General features: G+C 42.2%; 1 protein-coding gene across 1 annotated transcript in view; it reads left to right on the top strand.

The window, feature by feature from the left end:
- cog4 (component of oligomeric golgi complex 4) overlaps positions 1-22388 on the top strand; it is a 64322-nt gene that overhangs the window by 4108 nt on the left and 37826 nt on the right. The window contains exons 2-5 of the mRNA XM_041191555.1: positions 5694-5776; positions 10929-11043; positions 16105-16279; positions 17715-17908. Of these exons, the coding sequence (XP_041047489.1) occupies positions 5694-5776; positions 10929-11043; positions 16105-16279; positions 17715-17908 (567 nt within the window). The remainder of the gene's footprint in view (positions 1-5693; positions 5777-10928; positions 11044-16104; positions 16280-17714; positions 17909-22388) is intronic.

Raw genomic sequence — 22388 nt, 5'->3', positions numbered from 1 at the left:
CACATTACCACTATGGTCCTTAATGGGCCCTACTCTTTCCCTAGTTATCCTCTTACTCTTAATGCACTTGTAAAATAACTTTGGATTTTCCTTTATTTTACCCGCCAATGTTTTTTTATGCCCCCTTTTTGCTCTCTTAACTTCCTTTTTTTAAGTTCCCCCCTACACATTCTATATTGCTCTAGGGCTTCCACTGTTTTGAGCCCTCTGTTTTTGTCATAAGCCTTCCTTTTTCTCTTTATCCAATCCTGCATATCCTTTGACATCCAGGGTTCCTTGGATTTGTTGGTCCCACCTTTTGTCTTTACTGGAATATGTTGGCTCTGTACTCTCCCTATTTCCTTCTTGAACGAGTACCACTGCTCTGATGCAGATTTACCTAAAAGTAGCTTCTCCCAGTCTACTCTGGCCAAATCATAGCTGATTTTATTAAAATCGGCCTTCCCCCAGTATAGAACTCTGATTTCTGGCCCATTCTTGTCCTTTTCAACCTTGAGTCCAACGGGGTTATGATCACTATCTGCAAAATGCTTCCCCACTGATACCTCTACCACTTGCCCAGCTTCATTCCCTAAAATTAAGTCCAGGAACGCCCCCTCTCTTGTAGGACCTTCTACGTACTGGCTTAAAGAGCTCTTCTGGATGCATTTTAAGAATTCTGCTCCCTCTAAACCTATCACACTATGACTAACTGTTTGGGGGCCTATAGTACACTTCCAGCAATGTGATTGCTCCTTTTTTTGTTTTTCAATTCTACCCATATGGCTTCATTTGAGGAGGCTTCTAAGATGTCAACCCTCCTTACTGCTGTAATTGATTCCTTGATCAATATTGCAATACCCCCTCCTCTTTTGCCTCCTTCCCTATCTCACCTGAATATTCTATATCCTGGAATATTGAGCTGCCAATCCTGCCCCTCTCTCAACCATGTTTCTGTGACAGCAATGACATCATACTTCCACGTGTTACTTTGTGCCCTCAACTCATCTGCCTTATTTGTCAGACTCCTTGCATTAAAATAAATACCATCCAACATTGCCAAACTCCCTTATGCTTTAACTGGCCTATTATTTCTATGCCTTCCAGATTCACTTGCTCTCTCATCTAATTTTGGCTGTGCATCTCCCCCTGCTGAACCTCCTCTCAGGATCCCATCCCCTTGCCAAGTTAGCTTAAACCATCCCCAACAGTACGAGCAAACCTCCCCGCAAGGATGTTGGTCCCATTCCGGTTCAGGTGCAACCCGTTTGCCTTGTACAGTCCCACCCCCCCCCGAAACAGTCCCAATGTCCCAGAAATCTAAAGCCCTCTCTCTTGCACCAACTCTCCAGCCACGCATTCATCTGGACTAACCTCCTATTTCTATACTCACTAGCAGGTGGCAGATGAAGTAATCCAGAGATTACTACCTTTGAGGTCCTGTTTTTTAATCTGTTTCTTAGCTCCCTAAATTTTGCTTCCAGGGCCTCACCCCTCTTTCTACCAATGTCGTTGGTACCAATATGTACCACAATCTCTGTCTGTTTGCCCTCCCCCTTTAGAATGTCCTGCAGCCGTTCAGTGATATCCTTGACCCTGGCACCAGGGAGGCAACATACTATCCTGGAGTCATGTCTACAGCCGCAGAAATGCCTGTCTATTCCCCTTACTATTGAATCTCCTAGCACTATTGCTCTTTCCCTCTTTTTCCTCCCCCACTGCCCCCCCGCGCAGCAGAGCCGCTCACAGTGCCATGAGTGTGGCTGCACTCCCCAGAGGGACTGTCACTCTCATCGCTTTCCAACACAGAAAAATGGTTCTCAAGCGAGCTGCACCCTGGGGATTTCCTGACTACCTGCCTGACACCTTTCTTCTGACTGATGGTCACCCATTCCCTCTCTGTCTGCTCTTCAGTAAGCTGTGGGGTGACCACGTCTAAAACCGTGGTATCCACAAAACTCCCAGCCTGATGGATGTACCTCAGTGCCTCCACCTGCCGCTTAAGCTCCAAAACTTGGAGCTCAAGTAGCTGCAGCTGGTGGCACTTCCTGCACATGTGATCGGTCAGAGTGCAAGGAGCGTCTAGGACTTCCCACATGTTGCAGGCGGTACATAACACGGGACTGAGCTGCCCTGCCATGACTGTAGTTGAAAAAAAAACCTTACTTTAAGTTAAATACAGTAAAAAAAAATGTTGTTATTTATGTATTTTAAATAAAAACTAGAGCCCTTACCTTTCTTTAGCTTAATCTATTTCAAACTGGAGAAAAAACTGGAGAAAAACACTTAGCCACTAGTCACCAACCGACTCTCACTTTTGTGCTGATGTCACTTTTTGAAGCTTCACTGCACTCATGCTGGTTCTAATCTCCCTGCCACTCTCTTGCGTTGTCTTGTGATGTCACTATTGTTATTTATTTGAAAAATATACTTTATGCATAAAATATCTGGAAGAACATTACCAAACATTTCTAAATTGCCATCACAAAAAGTGCAATCAGATTCAGAATAATGTCACTCTTGTTATTATCAAAAAGAACTGCAGGACACTCTTCCTAGACTGCTTCACCGCAATGCTGACTGCAGGACACTCTTGCCAGACTGCTTCACCGTGATGCTGACTGCAGGACAATCTTCCCAGACTGCTTCACTGTGATGCTGACTGCAGGACACTCTTTCCCAGATTGCTTCACTGTGATGCTGACTGCAGGACACTCTTCCCAAGCTCAATACAATATATCACTCCAATCACATATACGTTATATAATCACTCCAATCACATATACATCATATAAAATTCACTCCAGTCGCACTTACATCATACAATATATCACTCCAATTGCATATACACCATATAATATATCACTCCAATCACACAAGCATATACATATATATATCACTCCAATCACAAACACACACATATATATTATATATAATATGTCACTACAACCGCATACATATTATCACTCCAATCATATCTCTGTCATATAATATACCATTACATTACTATCTTGGTCCAAACATGCAATTGTATATATACGCATGTAAACACAATCATGGATATATCAATGCTACTTTGGAATAAATGTGTATAACATGAATATATGGTATGTGTGCTCTGCCCAGAGGCAGGTTCTAGGCTCACTGTCTGCTGATGTTTCATTCTGAGGTGTTTTCTTGGCAGTTTTTTTGTCAGTGGTGGTTTGCTATTGCCTTCTACCCTCAGGGGCCTGGTGAGGAGGCAGGTCTACCTCAGCTGGAACAGGAATTGAACCCGTGCTTTTGGCGTTATTCTGAATAATGTGTGAGCCAACTGAGCTAACTGCCTCCACACCGCCCCCAAAACATAGACATGTCTCACACCTTTTATGACCTCAGGACCAAAGCATGTCACACACAATTAAGTATTTTAGAAAGTGTTGCAATATAAAAAATGTGGCAGCCAATTCATACAGCAAGCACCCACAAACAACATTTGTTTTAGATGTTGGTTGAGAGTTAAATGTTAGCCAGGGTGCTAGGGTGAATTCCACCCTTCTTCTTTGAACAGTGTGATGGGGCAGATACGGTTTAATGCCATATCAAAAAGACTCTGACAGTGTGGCTGTCTCTCAGTACAGATTGTTAACCTGGGTTACGGGTTCAGGTCCGTGGTGTGGGGCTTGAATTCAGAAGCCTCTGTATAAACATTGTCTCTTGTCCAAACAATACAGTGTTTATATGGTAGATCCACAGTTTGGGTACATTTCACAGCTAGAGTGCCTCTCATGACCCTACGGTATAAGAAGACGAGGAAGGTTTAGGAAGTGCTGGATGGACAATGTTGTGGGAAGCGATACAGGTGACTGAAGCGGCTGGAACAGACAACAATGGAGTGAATTCGTTTTGCCCCATCGTTGTTGCTGGGTTGACCAATGGGAACATATATGTTTATGTTTGTGTTTCTAAAATTGAGCACATATTTGTGTTACACATTTTATATAAATATTTTTCTCCCCTCCAATTTTCTTTTATACCTTCCTCTCCTACCGTGTCAGCCTTGTCTCGGAATCAGAAGGTTCAAGTTCAAGCTGACACTCGTGCAGTACTGAGGGATTGCTGCACTGTTCGAGGTGCTGCCTTTTGGATGAGAGGTTAAAGTCTTAAAAAAATAAAATTAAAGTCAAAGTTAAAAATTAACTAGAAGTTAAAAATTAAATGGCAAATTGGAGTTGAGGCGACAACCACATCAGCCATGATGTTATTGAATGGCAGAGCAGGCTCGAAGGCCCCCCTCCGATGGACATAAAAGATCCCATGGCACTTTTTTGAAGATGAGCAGGTGAGTTCTCCTTGGTGTCCAGGCTAAGTTTTATCCCTCAACCAACAACACAAGAACAGATTACCTGATCATTACTACATTGCTTGTTTGTGGGAACTTGCTGTGCGCAAATTGGCTGTCACGTTTTATACTTTACAGCAGTGCCTACACTTCAAATATACTTCATTGGTTGTGAAAGGCACTATAGAAATGTACGACTTTCTTTTGATGGTTTTTCTTTGTTCCAAAACCCTCTTGTAACAGCTCAGCTGAGTGGCGATTATTTCAGACAAGTAGTGTGACAGTAGCTGGCAGCAGGCTGTTTTACCACTGAGAGCATCATAATTGCACCTGATCCCGAATGCATATAATGTTCACACACCTGCACTTTTCAACAGGGGCTAATACATGATGATCAGGAGCAAGCAGGGGAACCATGACGTAATGGTAATGTTACTGGACTAGTAATCCAGAGGCCTGGATTAATGCTCTGGAGAAATAAATTCAAATACCACCACAATAGTTGTGGGAATTTAAATTTAATTAATAAATCCGGAATAAAATGCTCATCTCATTAATAATGATCATAAAGCTATCGGGTTGTTGTAAAAACCCATCTGGTTCATTAACGTCCTTCAGGGAAGGAATTCTGCCATCCTTACCTGGTCTGGCCTACATGAGACTCCAGACCCACAGCAATGTGGTTGATTCTTAACTACCCTCTGAGATGGCAGGGTAAGCCACTCAGTTGTAGGTGGTTCACCACCAACCGCTCAAAGGCAATTAGGGATGGACAAAAAAATGCTAGCCTTCCTTGCCAGTGATGCTCAGATCCCAAGAATGAATTTAAAAAACCCCTGCAATTTAATTGTAGCAATCCAGTTATCGCTGAAATCACATAACTCAGCACAGAGGTGGAATCAAACCCAAGGCCTGCCTGGTTTGTATAGCTCAAGTACTCACTGAATAAACCTCCTAAGCCTCAAGGAGACCATTAGTTCCATCAGATGCTTAGTTCAGTTCCTGCTCTGTGCTTATTTAATTAATGATGCTGCAGTTCAGTGTCAATGTTGGGTGAGAACGTGATTGGTCTTACTGTGATATTATGGTCATTTAACAGCTTACTGACACTGTCTAGAATTACCACTGCAGAATGCTTACTTAAATAAAGTGCCAGAGATTAGCTGTTCTCTGTGTAACTGACTCGAGCAAAACTTAGTGCATTTTGAGATAAAAGTAGACCTTCGGTGGTAGAGTGTAACTGGGCATCTTCACCCAGTGAGGAGAGTTGTGTATTTTTGTGCATTTGGAAAGAATTCTTCGTCTGTAAGGTATGAGCATATCTGTAATCGGTGCACATCTGTCAGGTGTGTATATACTGTGTTTATTTTATTTTCCTCTGCTCTTTCTGCAGAAGGAGGTTGAAGCAGAGCTCGAGGCTCTCATTGGGCAGCAGAGCAGTCTGGACAGTAAGATGGTGGCTCTCCACCGCATGGGGTAGGTACTAATCTGGAGAAGCAGTGATTAAAGAACTGAATTGTAACAGATGACTGTCAAAGGCTGATTTATTTTTTGATCAGGTTCTCAATTTCACTGATTACATCCGCAGCCATTATGTAGAACAAGTTATATATGAATTAGGAGCAACAGTAGGCCATTTGGTCCCTCGAGCCTGCTCCACCGTTCAATAAGGTCACGGTTGATCTGATTGTGGCCTCAAAGAAAGACACTTCCCTGTCTACCCCCAATAGCTTGTTAGTCAAGAATCTGTCGACCTATAGTTTAAAAATATTCAATGATCCTGCATCCACCGGTCTTTGGGGAAGAGAGTTCCCCAGACTCACGACCCTCTGAGAGAGAAAAAAAGCTCTTCTCATCTCCATCTTAAATGGGGGATCCCTTTTTTTTTAAACTATGTTCCCGAGCTCTGGTCTCTCCTGCAAGGGAAAACATTCTCTTAGCATCCACTCTGTCAAGTCCCTTAAGTATGTTATATGTTTCAATAAGATCGCCTCTCATTCTTCTAAACTCCAATGGATACAGACCCAGCCTGTCCAACCTTCCTCCATAGGATAACCCCCTTGGCCCCATCCTAGGAGTCAGCCAAGTGAACCTTTTCTGATAAAATCAAAAAACTGCGGATGCTGGAAATCCAAAACAAAAACAAATACCTGGAAAAACTCAGCAGGTCTGGCAACATCGGCGGAGAAAAGCAAAGTTCTCGAAACGTCAACTTTGCTCTTCTCCGCCGATGCTGCCAGACCTGCTGAGTTTTATCCGGTATTTCTGTTTTTGTTTTGAACCTTTTCTGAACTGCTTCTAATACAATTGTCATTTCTTAAATAAGGAGACTAAATCTGTACACAGTTCTCTAGCTGTGGTCTTACCAATGCCCTGTACAACTGCCGCAAAACACCCTGCTTTTATATTCCATTCCAAATTGTTTCTAAGCAGCATGCTTTGCAGATTTGTCCTTGGGTCTGTTTCATGTACTAGTACCAATACACTGCATTTGAGCTAATAAGCTTTAATGATGTACATGGCTATTGCTCACGTGGAGGGTAAATACCAATATGGTCTTGTTGGGCTGAGTGGCCTGTTTCTACGTTGTAGGTTATCTGTAAGTCTATGTAATTTTCTTATATGTTGAAGTTATGGTAAGTTATTAGAAATCACAGCTCGACTTCAGCTTCAGTATTGTGTTCAATTCTGTGCACCACACTTCAGGAAGAGGGTGCACAGGAGATTTACCAGAATGGTAAAGGGATGATGGACTTCAGTTATATGGAGAGACTCCAGAAGCTGGGATTGTTTTCTTTACATCAGAAATAGTTAATTAATAGGGGTGATCAAAATTGAGAGGTTTTGATAAAGTAGACCTGGAGAAACTATTTCCACTGGCAGGAGGGCTGCTTACCAGAGGACACAGCTTTAAGATTGTTGCCTAAAATGAAAAATAAGGGAAAGAGCAAGGGGCAAGATATTTTTTAATGTGATTGGCTGTTAAGATCTGGAATACATTACCTGAAAGGGTGGTGGAAGAAGATTCAATGGTAACTTTCAGAAGGGAGTTGGATATAACCCTGAAATAGAGAAATTTTTGAGGGCCAGGAGGGAATAGGGGAGTGAGACCAATTGCGTAGCTCTTTCAAAGAGTCAGCACAGACTTCATGGGCTGAATGGCCTCATACTGTGCAGTATGATTCTATGACACTTGAAGTTCATCCCTTCAAGTTGTTCCTATCACCAGTATAAACATCTTGGTGTTGTACAGTTTAAAATAGTCTCTCCAGACACATCCCAATTCTATATGCTTATATTTGCACACCACTATGCTTTACTGAATCCTAGTGACAATGTTGCAAATGGAGAAACCTATAAAGTACCATGCCATGGCTTTCAGGAAGCTTCAGATGTCTGTGTTTGCTGATTTGAGGCACTGTGTTATCATAGCCGACAGTGTTGGTGCATGTTTGTGAGGAACTGATGGAATTCCAGTTAGCCAGCCTGGAGGACAGACAGCTTGATGTTGACACTGAGTTTCTGAAATGCAACATATTTCGTTCCCTGATGGTGATATCCCTTTCCTTTGATCTCAAAATTAGTACAATAATCTACTCATTCAGTAAATGTAATTCTAATTGTTTTATGTGTGTTTTGGAATGTTTGATTATGGCATTAAACAGCAGAGAAAGCTGATGTTATATGAGGGTTCCACAGAATCTTTACAGTGCAGAAGAAGGCCATTTGGCCCATCAAGTCTGCAGTGGCTCTCTGAAAGGGCATTCTACTGAGTCCCAGTCCCTTACCTCATCCTTGTAACTTGCATTCTTTCTTTTCAGATAGCAATCCAATTCCTTTTTGAATACCTTGATTGAACCTGCCTCCACCGCCCTCTCAGGAAGTTCGTTCCAGACTCCAACCACCTTCTGGGTGTAGTTTTTTTCCTCGCCTCACTTTTACTTCTTTTGCCACTTATTTTGAATCAGTGCCCTCTAGTTCTTGATGCTCTCTTGAGTGGGAACAGTTTCTCAATATTTACCCTGTCCATACCCCTCAGGATCTTGAATACCTCTGTCAAGTATCCGCTCAGCTGTCTTTTCTCCAAGGAAAACAGTCCCAACCTCTCCAATCTATCCTCATAGCTACAGTTCTTTATCCCTGGAATCATTCTTGTGAATCTCCTCTGTACTCTTTCCAATGCCTTCACATCATTTCTCAAGTATGGCACCCAGAACTGGACGCAGTCCTCCAGATGAGGCCTAACTAGTGTCTTATACAAGTTGAACATGACCTCCTTAGTCACGTGCTCAATGCCCCTATTAATAAAGCTTAACATACTATATGCTTTCTTAACTGCTCTCTCAACTTGCCCTGTCACCTTCAATGATATGTACATATACATCAAGGTCCTTCTGTTCCTCCCCTTATTTTGTATTATCTCTCCATATTCCTCCTGCCAAAATGAATCACTTCACAATTCTCTGAATTGAACTTCATCTGCCACTTGTCTGCCAATGCCCAACATGTCTATGTCCTTTTGAAGTTCAAGACTACCTCATCACAGTTGACAATATTCCAATCTTCATATCATCTGCAAATTTTGAAATCATGCCCTGAACACCACAATTTAGGTCATTAATATATATCAAGAAGAGCAAGGGTCCCAACACTGACACCTGGGGAACTCCACTATACACCTTCCTCCAATCTGAAAAAAAAATTATCACTACTCTGTTTCCTGTCACTCAGCCAATTTCTTATCCAAGTGCCTACTTTTCCTTTTATTCCATGAGCTAGAATTTTGCTCACAAGTCTGTTGTGTGGCACTGTATCAAATGCCTCTTGAAAATCCATATATGCCACATCAACAGCATCAACTTTCTCTGTTACCTCCTCAAAAAATTCCAGAGTTAAACATGATTTTCCCTTAATGAATCCATGCTGGCTTTCCTTAATTACCCTGTACTTGCCTAAGTGACTATTGATTTTGTCCCATAGTTTCCAGCAGTTTCCCTACCACGAAAGTCAAACTGACTGATGTGTAGTTGCCAGCTTTATGCTTGCATCCCTTCCTGATCAAGGGCATAATGTTTGCAATTCTCCAACCCTCTGGCACAACCCCTGTGTCTAAAGAAGATTATCGCTAGTGCCTCTGCAATTTCCAATCTCACTTCCCTCAGTACTCTTGGATGTATCTCATCTGGTCCTGGTACCTTATCTACTTCAAGTAAAGATACTCGGTCTAACACCTCTCCTTCTCAATTGTAAGTTCTTCTAATATGCCAGTTACCTCCTCTCTCACCTCGGCCTGGATAATATCTTCTTCCTTTGCAAAATACTCGTTTAATACCTCCCCTACTTTTCCAGCCTCCACGTGTGAGTCCTCTTTTTTATCTCTAATTGGTCCTACTCTTTCTTATACCACACTTTTATTATTTATATGCTTATAAAAGATCTTGGAATTCCTTTTTACGTTAGCTGCCAGTCTCTTTTCATGCTCTTCCTTGCTTTTCTTATTAATTTTTTCACTTCTCCTCTGGTCCTTCTATATTCAGCCTGATTCTCCATTGTATTTTCTACCTGACATCTGTCATACGTGCACTTCTTTCTCTCCATCTTCACTTCTATCTCTCTCATCATCCAGGGTGCTTTGGATTTATTTGTCCCACCCTACCCCTTCAAGGGAATATACCTTGACATGCCTGCTATACTTTTTCTTTGAAGGTGGCCCATTGTTCAGCCACCGTCTTTTCTGTCAACATTTGATTCCAACTCACTCGACTCAGATGCATTCTCATCCCATTGAAGTTGGCTTTCCCCCAATTAAATATCCCTGCTCTGGATTGTTCCTCTTCCTTTTCCATGGCCAACCTAAACCTTGTGATGCCATGGTCAATGCCTCCTAAATGTTCTCCCACTGTTATTTGATCCACTTGGGCCAACTCATTCCATAGAATCAGGTGCAACAGTGCTTGACCTCTTATTGGACTGGAAACATACTGCTGCGGAAAACTATCTTGAACACATTCCAGGAGCTCTGACCCCTTTGCATTATTCCTATCCCAGTCTGTACTTGGATAATTGAAGTCCCTTATTATAATGACTCTATAATTCTTGCATCTCTCTGTAATTTCTTTGCAGATTTGTTTCTCTACATCCCTTCCACTAGTTGGTGGTCTGTATACTACACCAATCAATGTTATTGCACCTTTTTCATTCCTTACCTCTAGCCAAAGAGATTCTGTCCTTGATCCCTTTGAAACATCCTGTCTCTCCATTATTGTAATGCAATCTTTAATCAATACTGCCACATGCCCCTGCCCCTTTTTCTTCCTTTCCTGTCTCTCCTAAATATCTTGTACCCAGCAATGTTTAACACCCAGTCCTGCCCTTCTTTGAGCCAGGCCCCTGTTATAGCAATAATATCAACCCATTGTAAAAATAAAGTGCTCGTTTATCTTTAGCTTTTGGGTTTTCTGAAAGGAAAAAGCTGAAACTTTTTTTTTACCGATGCTGTCTGACCTGCTGTGTATTTCCAGAGCTTTCTGTGTGTAATATGGAATAGTCCAATGTCCTTCATTCTGTATGCACTTCATGGTATTTGCATTGTTCCTTTATCTTTGTCCTTTCTTGCTTTCTTCCCCAGTCCGAACTTGCAGCTGATCGAGGGGGATGCCAAACAGCTTGCGGGGATGATCACGTTTACGTGCAATTTGGCTGAAAATGTCAGCAGCAAGGTTCGGCAGCTTGACCTGGCCAAGGTACAGCAATCGCTTTGTAACCCAAGTGCAACTACTGTAAAAAGTACAGCTATTATATTCTTCATTCTTACATGGTAAAGGGACAGTGTCAGTTGTCGAAAAGTTTTTTTCCTGTTATCTGATAGTCCCAGTTTTTGAAATCCTGCCATATGCACCAGTAGTTACAGTGGACATTCTGCTCTCTGGAGTACCAGGCGTGGGCTTACACTTGAGTTTATTTATCCCAGTTTTCTGCCCGCTGAAGGCGTTAACTCATGTTAGGATATGGGCACCATGTGCATTGGGCATTCCTGGGATCTTGGCCAATTGTCCATTACTTGTGTGCAAGCTTAGATAGAGTGTTTTGACAGAATATTCACAATGAAGGATATCATAGCCATCTACATTTTCACAATTCCAAGCTGGAGTTACTGGATAGTGACCAGGGACAGAAACATAGATTCGAATTTATTTTTGAAAAGAATAGACTTATATATGGTATTTAGGATATCGCATACATTTTTGAAATTAAGTTTAATATGGAAACTGTCTTTGCATACTCAATTTCAATATTGAGATGAATTGTCTATGGGACCAGGCTAGGTTGGTTGATTTGAAATTGGTCAGACTACAGCAGCTAATCATATGGTCAAAAAATTAGCAGGTATACAAGATGAAGATGATATTTATCTATCTTGAGTCAGGGTTGTTGGGGAAATATGGCTCTGTAGCCTATTGGACTGTTCAAGCTTGGGGAATAGTTGCACTGGCTTTAGTTATAGCCAAAGATCTAAACTCTGGAGGTGGGCTGAGAAATCCTCATTACCCACAGTTGAATCTGAAGTGTCTATAGAAGAAATAAGATAAATGAGCACAAGAAATATACCCCCCAAAATGGTATTTTAATTCATTATGGATGATTTTTTGGATTGCTTTTAAATATTTATGAACTGTTTATTGGTCTTTACCCAGAGAATATTAGAATGCGGAACTTGCTACCACATGGAGTGATTTTGGTGAATAGTGTAAATAAATTTAAGGGGAAGCTGGATAAATACATGAGGGGCAAAGCAATAGAATGATATGCTGATGTAACTGTTGCACTGTCAACACCTTCCGATATTATTCAACCTGAAATGAATCTTTCTGTTGGAAAAACAGGAAAAATGCTTTAAATAATCAGCAGGCCTGGCAACATCATTGGTGGGAGAAGCAAGGTTAATGTTTCAGGTTGATGACCTTTCGTAGAATTGGCAAACGTTAGAGATGCAACAAGTTTTCAGCAAGAACAGTGGCAGAGAAAGGGGTGAGTGGGTGAGGGATGTTAGCATGGAGGACAGAAATGATTAAATGACAAAGGTAGTGGTAGTGTCGGACAAAGGGGGCGGTAATGGGGCAAGTAAAGAAACAAACAATGTCAATTACAAAGGCATTGCTTGTAATGTATTAAGCAGGCCAGCTTTTGCAGGAAGTTTAACAAGTTATTATCCTGTGTTTAGCAATTAATAGGAACATATGAATTAGGAGCAGGAGAAGGCCATTTGGTCCCCTCGAGCCTGCTTCGCCGTTTACTAAGTGCTCTGATTTCTGACAAAGTTTGGTCTTCAAGTCCGGTTATCTTAGTACATACGAACAAGGAGCAGGAGTAGGTCATTTGGCCCCTTGAGTTTGCTCTGCCATTCAATAAGATCATGGTTGATCTGATGGTAACCTCAAACCTACATCCTGCCTACCCCAATAACTTATAACCCCTTGCTTACCAAGTAGCTATCTGCCTCTGCCTTAAAAATATTCAAAGACTCTGCTTCCACCGCCTTTTCAGGAAGAGAGCTCCAAAGACTCACAACCCTCTGAGAGAAAAATTTTGCCTCATCTCCGTTTTAAAAGGGCAACGCCTTATTTTTAAACAGTGACCCTGAGTTTTAGATTCTCTCACAAGAGGAAACATCTTTTCCACATCCACCCTGTCAAGACCCTTCAGGAGCTTATATGTTTCAATCAAGTTGCCTCTTACTCTTCTAAACTCCAGCAGATACAAATATAGCCTTGGACCCACTCCTCTCTCCCTCAGACTGAATGTAAAATTCAATCATGTTATGGTCGTTGCTACCTAGGGGTGTCTTCACTATGAGATGATTAATTAATTCCATCTCGTTGTATAATATCAGGTCTAGTATAGCCTGCTCTCTGGCTGGCTCCTGAACATGCTTTTCTAAGAAACTATCCCGGAAACATTTTATGAACCCCTCATTTAGGCTACCTTTGCCCATCTGACTTTCCAGTCTTTATGTAGAGTAAAATCTCCCAGTGATAAGAGTCTGGATATTACAATTTGGAGAGGCAGTCTCTAAGTGCAATTTCTGGGCTTTTTAAAAAAATACTGCTTCATGGTTATTTTGCCTTTTGGTTTTATTGTCGAACTCATGTTAACACCAACACACTGACTAAAAAGTGTGAGCTGTACCATTCGGCGTAGTGCTGAACACTGAACTAATTATTACAGGATTTACAAATCATGTCGGATCATGAAACCTCTTATATATGCTTTGTGTACACAAAACCATTCATTTGCACTGATTGAATCAGTTTTTATTACACAGGTTTAAAAACTTTTACTGGTATTTTAGAAGTTGGGTTTGGTGAAAACCAGAAATCACTGACCTCATCTGCAAGATTTTAATCTTCAGTTGCCTTCAATAAGGGATGGAAAAGGAACAATGTATATGGACCTTGCTATAGAACATAGCCTTACAAGGAGTAGGTAGGTAATTAGCCATTGTCCATGAGGGACTGTAGGTATCTCTATCAGAGGGAGAGAAACAGAGATGCTTGCGGTCCCCAGTGGACTATGTTTCTTTCCATTAGAGAGAGAGAATTGGTTATATAGCTTGAGGAGCACCACTCTGCATCACTTATGGACTAGTTGAGGAGGCAGGTCCCAAGTCTACTTCAGCCAGGAAAGGAATTGAACTTGTGCTGTTGGCGTTACTCTGAACCACATGCTAGACTTCTAGCCAACTGAGCCATCTGGTCACCTACCCCACAGCCCCCCTTTTGGAGTAGGTAAATTTAAAAATAATTTTCTGCTGGGAAACCTAACAAGGCTGACAACAAAAATTAGCTCTTGCATCCATTTAATATTTTAGGAATTGAATAATGATTTTATAAAAAATTATAACATAATCTTGTTCTGACACAAATACTTTGATTTATTACTTTCTACTGTGAGGACATTGAGTCTTCCTGAAGCACTGTTCCACAGGCATGGACAGCTTTCATAAGCTCTATGAATGCTATCAGACATTTAGTCCTGGAGCCTTCCCTGACACTTATGTGTATATACTTTCTGTATTTGGAACACCAATCGTGAGTGGAAATGTTGGTTGGTTTCTTTCAGTGCCTTTCCTTGCCCGGGAGTGTTGAGGTAAATTGCAGCACCTCAGCTACACAAATCTCCAACCCAGCTAAGATCCATACATTGGGAATCCACTTGGAACTTTCCTGATCTGTGTGGCCCAGTACCACATCAGGCCATGCTACTAGGTAGTGAGAATTCTCAGGAGCTACTTTATTAGTTCCAAAATAACGTCAAAAGTATAAGGAGGTGAATATCAAGCTCTGAATCCCATTAAGAGCTAACATCTTTGCAGTATCACAGGTTGCAGATTCAATCCATAAGACCGTAAGACAAAGGAGCAGAAATTAGGCCATTCGGCCCATTGAGTCTGCTCCGCCATTCAATCATGGCTGATAAGTTTCTCAACCCCATTCTCTCGCCTTCTCCCCGTAACCTTTGATCCCCTTACCAATCAAGAACCTATCTATCTTGGTCTTAAATACACTCAATGACCTGGCCTCCACAGCCTTCTGTGGCAATGAATTCCATAGATTCACCACTCTCTGGCTAAAGAAATTTCTCCTCATCTCTGTTCTAAAAGGTCTTCCCTTTACTCTGAGGCTGTGCCCTCGGGTCCTAGTCTCTCCTACTAATGGAAACATCTTCCCCACGTCCACTCTATCCAGGCCTTTCGGTATTCTGTAAGTTTCAATCAGATCCCCCCTCATCCTTCTAAACTCCATCGAGTATAGACCCAGAGTCCTCAAACGTTCCTCATATGTTAAGCCTTTCATTCCTGGGATCATTTTCGTGAACCTCCTCTGGACCCTCTCCAGGGCCAGCACATTCTTCCTGAGGTACGGGGCCCAAAATTGCTCCCAATATTCTAAATGTGGTCTGACCATAGCCTTATAAAGCTTCAGCGCACATCCCTGATTTTATATTCTAGTCTTCTCGAAATAAATGCCAACATTGCATTTGCCTTCCTAACTACTGCGTCAACCTGCAAGTTAACCTTAAGAGAATCCTGGACTAGGACTCCCAAGTCCCTTTGTACTCCAGATTTCTGAATTCTCTCCCTGAATAGAAAATAGTCTATGCCTCTATTCTTCCTACCAAAGTGCATGACCTCACACTTCCCCACATTGTATTTCATCTGCCACTTCTTTGTCCATTCTCCTAACCTGTCCAAATCCTTCTGCAGCCTCCCCGCCTCCTCAATACTACCTGTCCCTCCACCTATCTTTGTATCATCTGCAAACTTAGCCAGGATGCCCTCAGTTCCTTCATCTAGATCATTAATGTATAAAGTGAAAAGTTGTGGTCCCAATCATAGCGTTACACATGAACATACGAACTAGTAGCAGAAGTAGGCCTACTCCATGGACTTTGGTGCTGTGATGCAGAAAAAATGAGAACATAACAGCTTTTATGCTGCATGTCCCTGAAGTCTTGTAGAACCAACTAAAACCTCATACTCAAGCCTGGTCTGCCATTCATTAAGATCGTGCCTGATCTTGTTTGTGTTTCGAATTCAACATTCCCATCTACCCCCTATAACCTTTGATTTCTTTGTTGATAGCCTTTGTTGGTAGAGGCCCGGGAAGTGAGCTTGTTTGACTACCTTTGGGTCAGGGGGCTGTGTTTAATTCAGAGATGATCAGGGCCAGAGGAGAAAGGGAGGGAAAGTGAAAGATGACCAGCAGACTCAGTGTGGTAATTGTGGTCTTATCTGTATCTTGCAGAACCGGATTTATCAGGCCATTCAGCGAGCAGATGACATCCTGGATCTGAAATTTTGCACTGATGGAGTACAGACAGCTCTGCACAATGAGGACTATGAGCAGGCAGCAGCACACATCCATCGCTACCTATCACTCGACAAATCTGTAATTGAACTCAGCAGACAGGGCAAGGAAGGTGAGGACTTAAAAATCCTGGCTCACTTAAAGCCCCCAGTATTGAAACTGCAATGGGTTAGAGCTTCTAACCTCTGGTTAGAATCTTGCTCAAACAGATTGGATATAAATCCCCTTCCCCATACATTTTCTTTAAACATGAAATGGTTTTGTGCAGCATGAGCCCAGCTCCTAATGTTGGTCCCAAAGCTGTGTAGCTACCAGGCAAGTGAAGGTAAAGGCATTTTCCAGCCTGAAAGGAACAAGGGCTTGCTTATGGAAATGAACTTTGGTGCTGTGATGCAGAAAAAAATGAGAACATAACAGCTTTTATGCTGCATGTCCCTGAAGTCTTGTATAGGCAACAAAAACCTCTTATACTTGATAAATTCCAGAAGGCAAACACAGTCCTTAATCAGCAGTGAATATGCATGAAGAGAATTGAACCTCTGTGCACTCATTTTATTTTTTCCAAATGTGCGACTGTACTTGTGAGATAACAAGACATAATTTCCATTTGTTTATGATATGAAGAAACTAAAAATATCAGGAACTTGTACAGTATGCACCCTGCAATTGCGCTGCAGGCCAAGGAAGATGAAGACTCACTTAAACCTCCTTCAATGAAAGTGCAGTGATGGAGGTTAACTATTGCACTAGCTAACATCACTGTGCTACTATGGCCAACCACTGAGCTCAGCTTTGTAAAAACAGCAGAGAGAAAAGCTTGGAAGCAGCTTACCAACCCTGTACTGTCACCATGATTGAAACTGTAATATACTTGGTTGACATGTTTCTACTATATCTGCTTGAGTTATAGTATAGTTACAAATTTCACTTGAAGCTCAGGCTTGCGGCTGGAGAAAGCATTTTGAGTAGAATTTTCAAATGGCTACTTTGGTAGGTGTTGATTAAGACTATCATACAAAGAATGATGTATAACACAAAAACCTATTGAAGTAATTGTGATTTATTTTCCTGAAATGTATTGGTATCAGTTCACTAAATAAGCCAAGTGACAATACTATTAATGCTGCCCTGCCTGAGGTCCGATATTTCTGCACTGACCAGGGAGCAAATTTGGCACTCTCCTGGTCTATATTGTGGAGTATTGCGCTATTTAACCTCTAGGTTATCTATGTGAATGGGTTCCGAAATCTCTGGAAGTTTAGCTCCATTCCTGTCAGTTCTTATATGTTCATTTTGAGTGTGGTGGCTCAAGAAAGGCAGCTTTAATGAGTGTTAGGCACAAGAACGATTGTCTATGCATGACTTGGAATTATGCAATTATCTTGATTGATGAACATGGAAGACTCATTGCCATCAGTGGCAAGTTCTTCCAATCAGACAAGAACGCCAGCTGGGAAGCATTTTTTAAAAAATGGGTGTGATTGACTAAATGTGAAATAGACATCATGGGCCCTTCCTCAGCTAATTGTAGCTAAATCTCCCAACAGCCAATATCATTGATGCAAACCTAAACCTTTTGCAAGAGGCAGAGCAGCGGTTAAGAGTAATTGTTGCTGAAAAGTTTGACATAGCCATCACAGAAGGTGACCTGCCACAGGTGGAGCGCTTCTTCAAGATCTTTCCATTGTTGGGATTACATGAAGAAGGGCTGAGCAAGTTTTCTGAGTACCTCTGTAAGCAGGTAAGGAGATCAGGAAGGCAGAAGGGTTGTCTCTGTTCAATTTATGGTATTGGGGTTGATTTTCCTTTTCAGTTGAGCATATGCATCAAGCTTCAGGCCTATCATCCCCTGTATGGCATGTTGTTGTCCTACTTTCTCTTCCCTGTGCTGAAATCAAGACTCATCACATTGACTCCTGCTCCAACACGCTTTTTGCTAGAATAGAAAACTATGGAACTTTTCTGATCCATCATCCAAAAATCATCAGACTTTTAAACTCTAGGTGAAATTAATATACACCTACAGTAGTAACGTCACTAGACTAGTAATCCAGAAGTTCAGACGAATGCTCAAATCCCACCAAGGTAGGGGCCAGGTGAGGAGGGGGGTGGAATTTAAACTCAGTTAATAAATCTGGAATATAAAGCTAGTCTCAGTAATGGTGGCTATGAAACTATCATTGATTGTTGTAAAAACCCATCTGGTTCATTACATATAAACATACAAAATAGGAGCAAAAGTAGGCCATCTGACCTCTTGAGCTTGCTTCTCCATTCATCAAGACCATGGCTAATCTGTTTGTGTTTTGAATTCCACATTCCCATCTATCCCCTGATAATCTTAGATTCTTTTTAGGCAAGGAAATCAACCTCCCTCCACCTTAAAAATATTGAGTGACCCTGCCTCCACTGCCTTCTGAGGTAGAGAGTTGCAAAGTCGCACACAACCCTCTGAGAGAAAAAAATTCTCCTAATCTCTGTCCTAAAAGGGCGACCCCTAATTTTAAAACAATGCCCCCTAGTTCTGGATTCACCCACAAGAGGAAACATCCTTTCCACGTCCACCTTGTCAATACCGTTCAGAATCTTATATACTTCAATGTAATCACTCCTCACTTATCTAAACTCCAGGGGAAACAAGTCCAGTCTGTTTAACCTTTCCCCATAAGACAACCCGCTCATTCCAGTTATCAATCTAGTAAACCTCCTTTGAACCGCCTCCAATGCGTTTAGATCCTTGCTTAAATAAGGCGACCAAAACTGCACACAATATCTGAGTTGTGGTCTCACCAATGCCCTGGATTACTGAAGCATAACATCCTTATTTTTATAAAAGCAAAGTACTGCGGATGCTGGAAATCTGAAACAAAAACAAAAATAGCTGGAAAAACTCAGCAGGTCTGACAGCGTCTGCGGAGAGGAATACAGTTAACGTTTTGAGTCCGTATGACTCTTCATCAGAACTAAGAAATATAGAAATGAGGTGAAATATAAGCTGGTTCAGGGGGGTGGGACAGGTAGAGCTGGATAGAGGGCCAGTGATAGGTGGAGGCAAAGAAGAGATAAGACAAAAGGACAAAGGGGTGTTGATGGTGGTGATATTAGCTAAGGAATGTGCTAATGATGACATTAAGAGTAGAAAGCAGGACATGCAAGTGCCAGATGGCCCTAGTGGGGGTGGGGTGGGGGGAAGGGATTGAAATAGGCTAAAATGTAGAGATAAAACAATGCATGGAAATACATTTAAAAATAATGGAAATAGATGGGAAAAGAAAAATATATCTAAAAAAAATAATAAATTATTGGAAAAAGGCGGATTGGAAAAGAGGTGGGGATGAAGGAGAGAGTTCATGGAGGTGGTCTGAGGGCTCTCCGCTTCTTCCTTGAACAGAGGCCCGAACAATCCTCATCCATCACTACTCTCTTCCATCTGGCTGAACTTGTTCTCTCGCTGAACAATTTCTCCTTAAACTCTTCTCACTTCCTCCAAATAAAAGGTGTGGCTATGGGTACCAGCATGGGCTCCAGTTATGCCTGTCTCTTTATGGGGTACGTGGAACATTCCTTGTTTCAGTCCTACTCCGGCCCCCTCCCACAACTCTCTCTCCGGTACATTGATGACTGCTTCGGTGCCGCTTCATGCTCTCATCTGGACTGGAAAAATTTATTAATTTTGCTTCCAATTTCCACCCCTCCATCATTTTCACATGGTCCATCACTGACACTTCCCTTCCCTTCCTTGACCTCTCTGCCTCAATTTCTGGTGATAGACTGTCCACCAGTATTCATTTCAAGCCTACTGATTCCCACAGCGACCTCGACTACAGCTCCTCACACCCGGCTTCCTGTAAGGACTCCATCCCATTCTTGCAGTTCCTTAGCCTCCGTCGCATCTGTTCTGATGATACCACTTTCCAAAACAGTTCCTCTGACATATCTTCTTTCTTCCTTAACCAAGCTTTTCCACCCACGGTGGTTGACGGGACCCTCAAGCGTGTCCGGCCCATCTCCCGTGCATCCGCCCTCCCACCTTCTTCACCCTCCCAGAACCATGATAGGGTCCCCCTTGTCCTCACTTATCACCCCACCAGCCTCCGCATTCAAAGGAGCATCCTCCGCCATTTCCGCCAACTCCAGCATGATGCCACCACCAAACACATCTTCCCTTCACCTCCCCAGTGGCATTCCGCAGGGATCGTTCTCCCCGGGACTCCCTGGTCTACTACTCCATTATCCCCTACACCTCAACCCCCTCCCAAGGCACCTTCCCATGCAACCGCAGAAGGTGCAACACCTGCCCCTTTACTTCCCCCCCTCCTCACCGTCCAAGGGCCCAAATATTCCTTTCAAGTGAAGCAGCACTTCATTTGCACTTCCCTCAATTTAGTCCATTGCATTCGCTGCTCCCAAAGGCATTCTCCTCTACATTGGAGAGACCAAACGCAGACTGGGTGACCGCTTTGCGGAACACCTTCGGTCTGTCCACAAGCATGACCCAAATCTCCCTGTCGCTTTCCATTTCAACACACTACCCTGCTCTCATGCCCACATGTCTGTCCTTGGCCTGCTGCAATGTTCCAGTGAAGCTCAATGCAAACGGGAGGAACAGCATCTCATCTTCCGAGTAGGCACTTTACTGCCTTCCGGACTGAATATTGAGTTCAACGACTTCAGATCGTGAACTCTCTGCTCCATCCCCACCCCCTTTCCAATCCCCACTTTTCCAATAATTTATAATTTTTTTTAATATATTTTTTCTTTTCCCACCTATTTCCATTATTTTTAAATGTATTTCCATCCATTGTTTTATCTCTACCTTTGAGCCTATTTCGACCGCTTCCCCCTGCCCCAAACCCACTAGGGCTATCTGTACCTTGCTCGTCCTGCTTTCCACCCTTAATGTCATCATTAGCACATTCCTTAGCTAATATCACCACCATTAACATCCCTTTGTCCTTTTGTCTATGACATCTTTGGCAATCTCTTCTTTGCCTCCACCTATCACTGGCCCTCTATCCAGTTCTACCTGTCTCACCCCCCCTCAACCAGCTTATATTTCATCTCATTTCTATATTTCTTAGTTCTGATGAAGAGTCATACAGACTCGAAACGTTAACTGTATTCCTCTCCACAGATGCTGTCAGACCTGCTAAGTTCTTCCAGCTATTTTTGTTTTTGATCATTATTTTTATGTTCAGTTCCTCTCATAATAAAGGATAGCATTCCATTAGCCTTTTTAATTACTTGTTGTACCTGTATACTAACTTTTTGTGACTCATACACAAGAACATCTAGATCCCTCTGCACCTTGGAATTCTGCCGCCGTTCTCCATTTAAGTAATACTCTTCTTCTTTTATTCTTCCTGCCTAAGTGAACAACTTCACATTTTCCCACATTATTCTCCATCTGTCATATTTTTGCCCACTCTCTCAACCTATCTATATCCATCTGCAACATCCTTATGTCCTCTTCACAACACACTTTCCTACCTATCTTTGTGTCACTAATGCCCTTTAGGGATGGAAATCTGCATTCCTTTCTCGGTCTGGCTTACACGTGACTCCAGACCCACAGCAATGTGGTTTACTCATAACTGCCCTCTGTAATGGCCTAGCAAACCACTCAGTTCAAGGACAGTTAGGGATGGGTAACAAATGCTACCTTGGGGAAGTCCACATCCCAGGAAAGAGTAAAGAAAAAATTCACTTGCAACAAACTCCTAGCGAATCAGCAGCCCATTTATATTCCATGCCCGATTTTTCTTTTCTGTTTAATGGAAAAGAGAATTGGGTGCAGTATAAACTGGCTGCTGATTTGTTTCACATTCTTGCTCAAGACCAATTTCATTCCCCAGCCCATGTCAGCTTGGTTTAGTTAATAGCACTCTGGCATTTGGCTTAGAAAATTGTGGGTTCAAGTTCTACAATCTATAAACTGAGGCTCACTTGCAATGCTCGAGACCTTAAATTAATAGGCAGATGTTCAAGATTGCATGGCACCATTTGAAGCAGGGCAGGGTGTCCTCCTGGTGTCCTGGACATCTATGCTTCCTCAATCAGTAGTAACATAAAACACAAAGTCAACTGGTAATTTATTCTTTGCTGCTATGGTGCAACAATTGCCTATATAATAAAAAAATTATTCATTGGATAGAGAGCTGTGAGAGAAATGGACCTGTGCCTGAGCCATTATTTAAGCCCCCATGAGAAATACATTTGCT

The sequence above is a fragment of the Carcharodon carcharias genome, chromosome 7 (assembly GCF_017639515.1).
Source record: "Carcharodon carcharias isolate sCarCar2 chromosome 7, sCarCar2.pri, whole genome shotgun sequence".
NCBI classification, from domain to species: Eukaryota; Metazoa; Chordata; class Chondrichthyes; order Lamniformes; family Lamnidae; genus Carcharodon; species Carcharodon carcharias.
The sequence above is the reverse complement of the archived record's forward strand: the minus strand, read 5'-3'. Positions and strand labels throughout refer to the sequence as shown.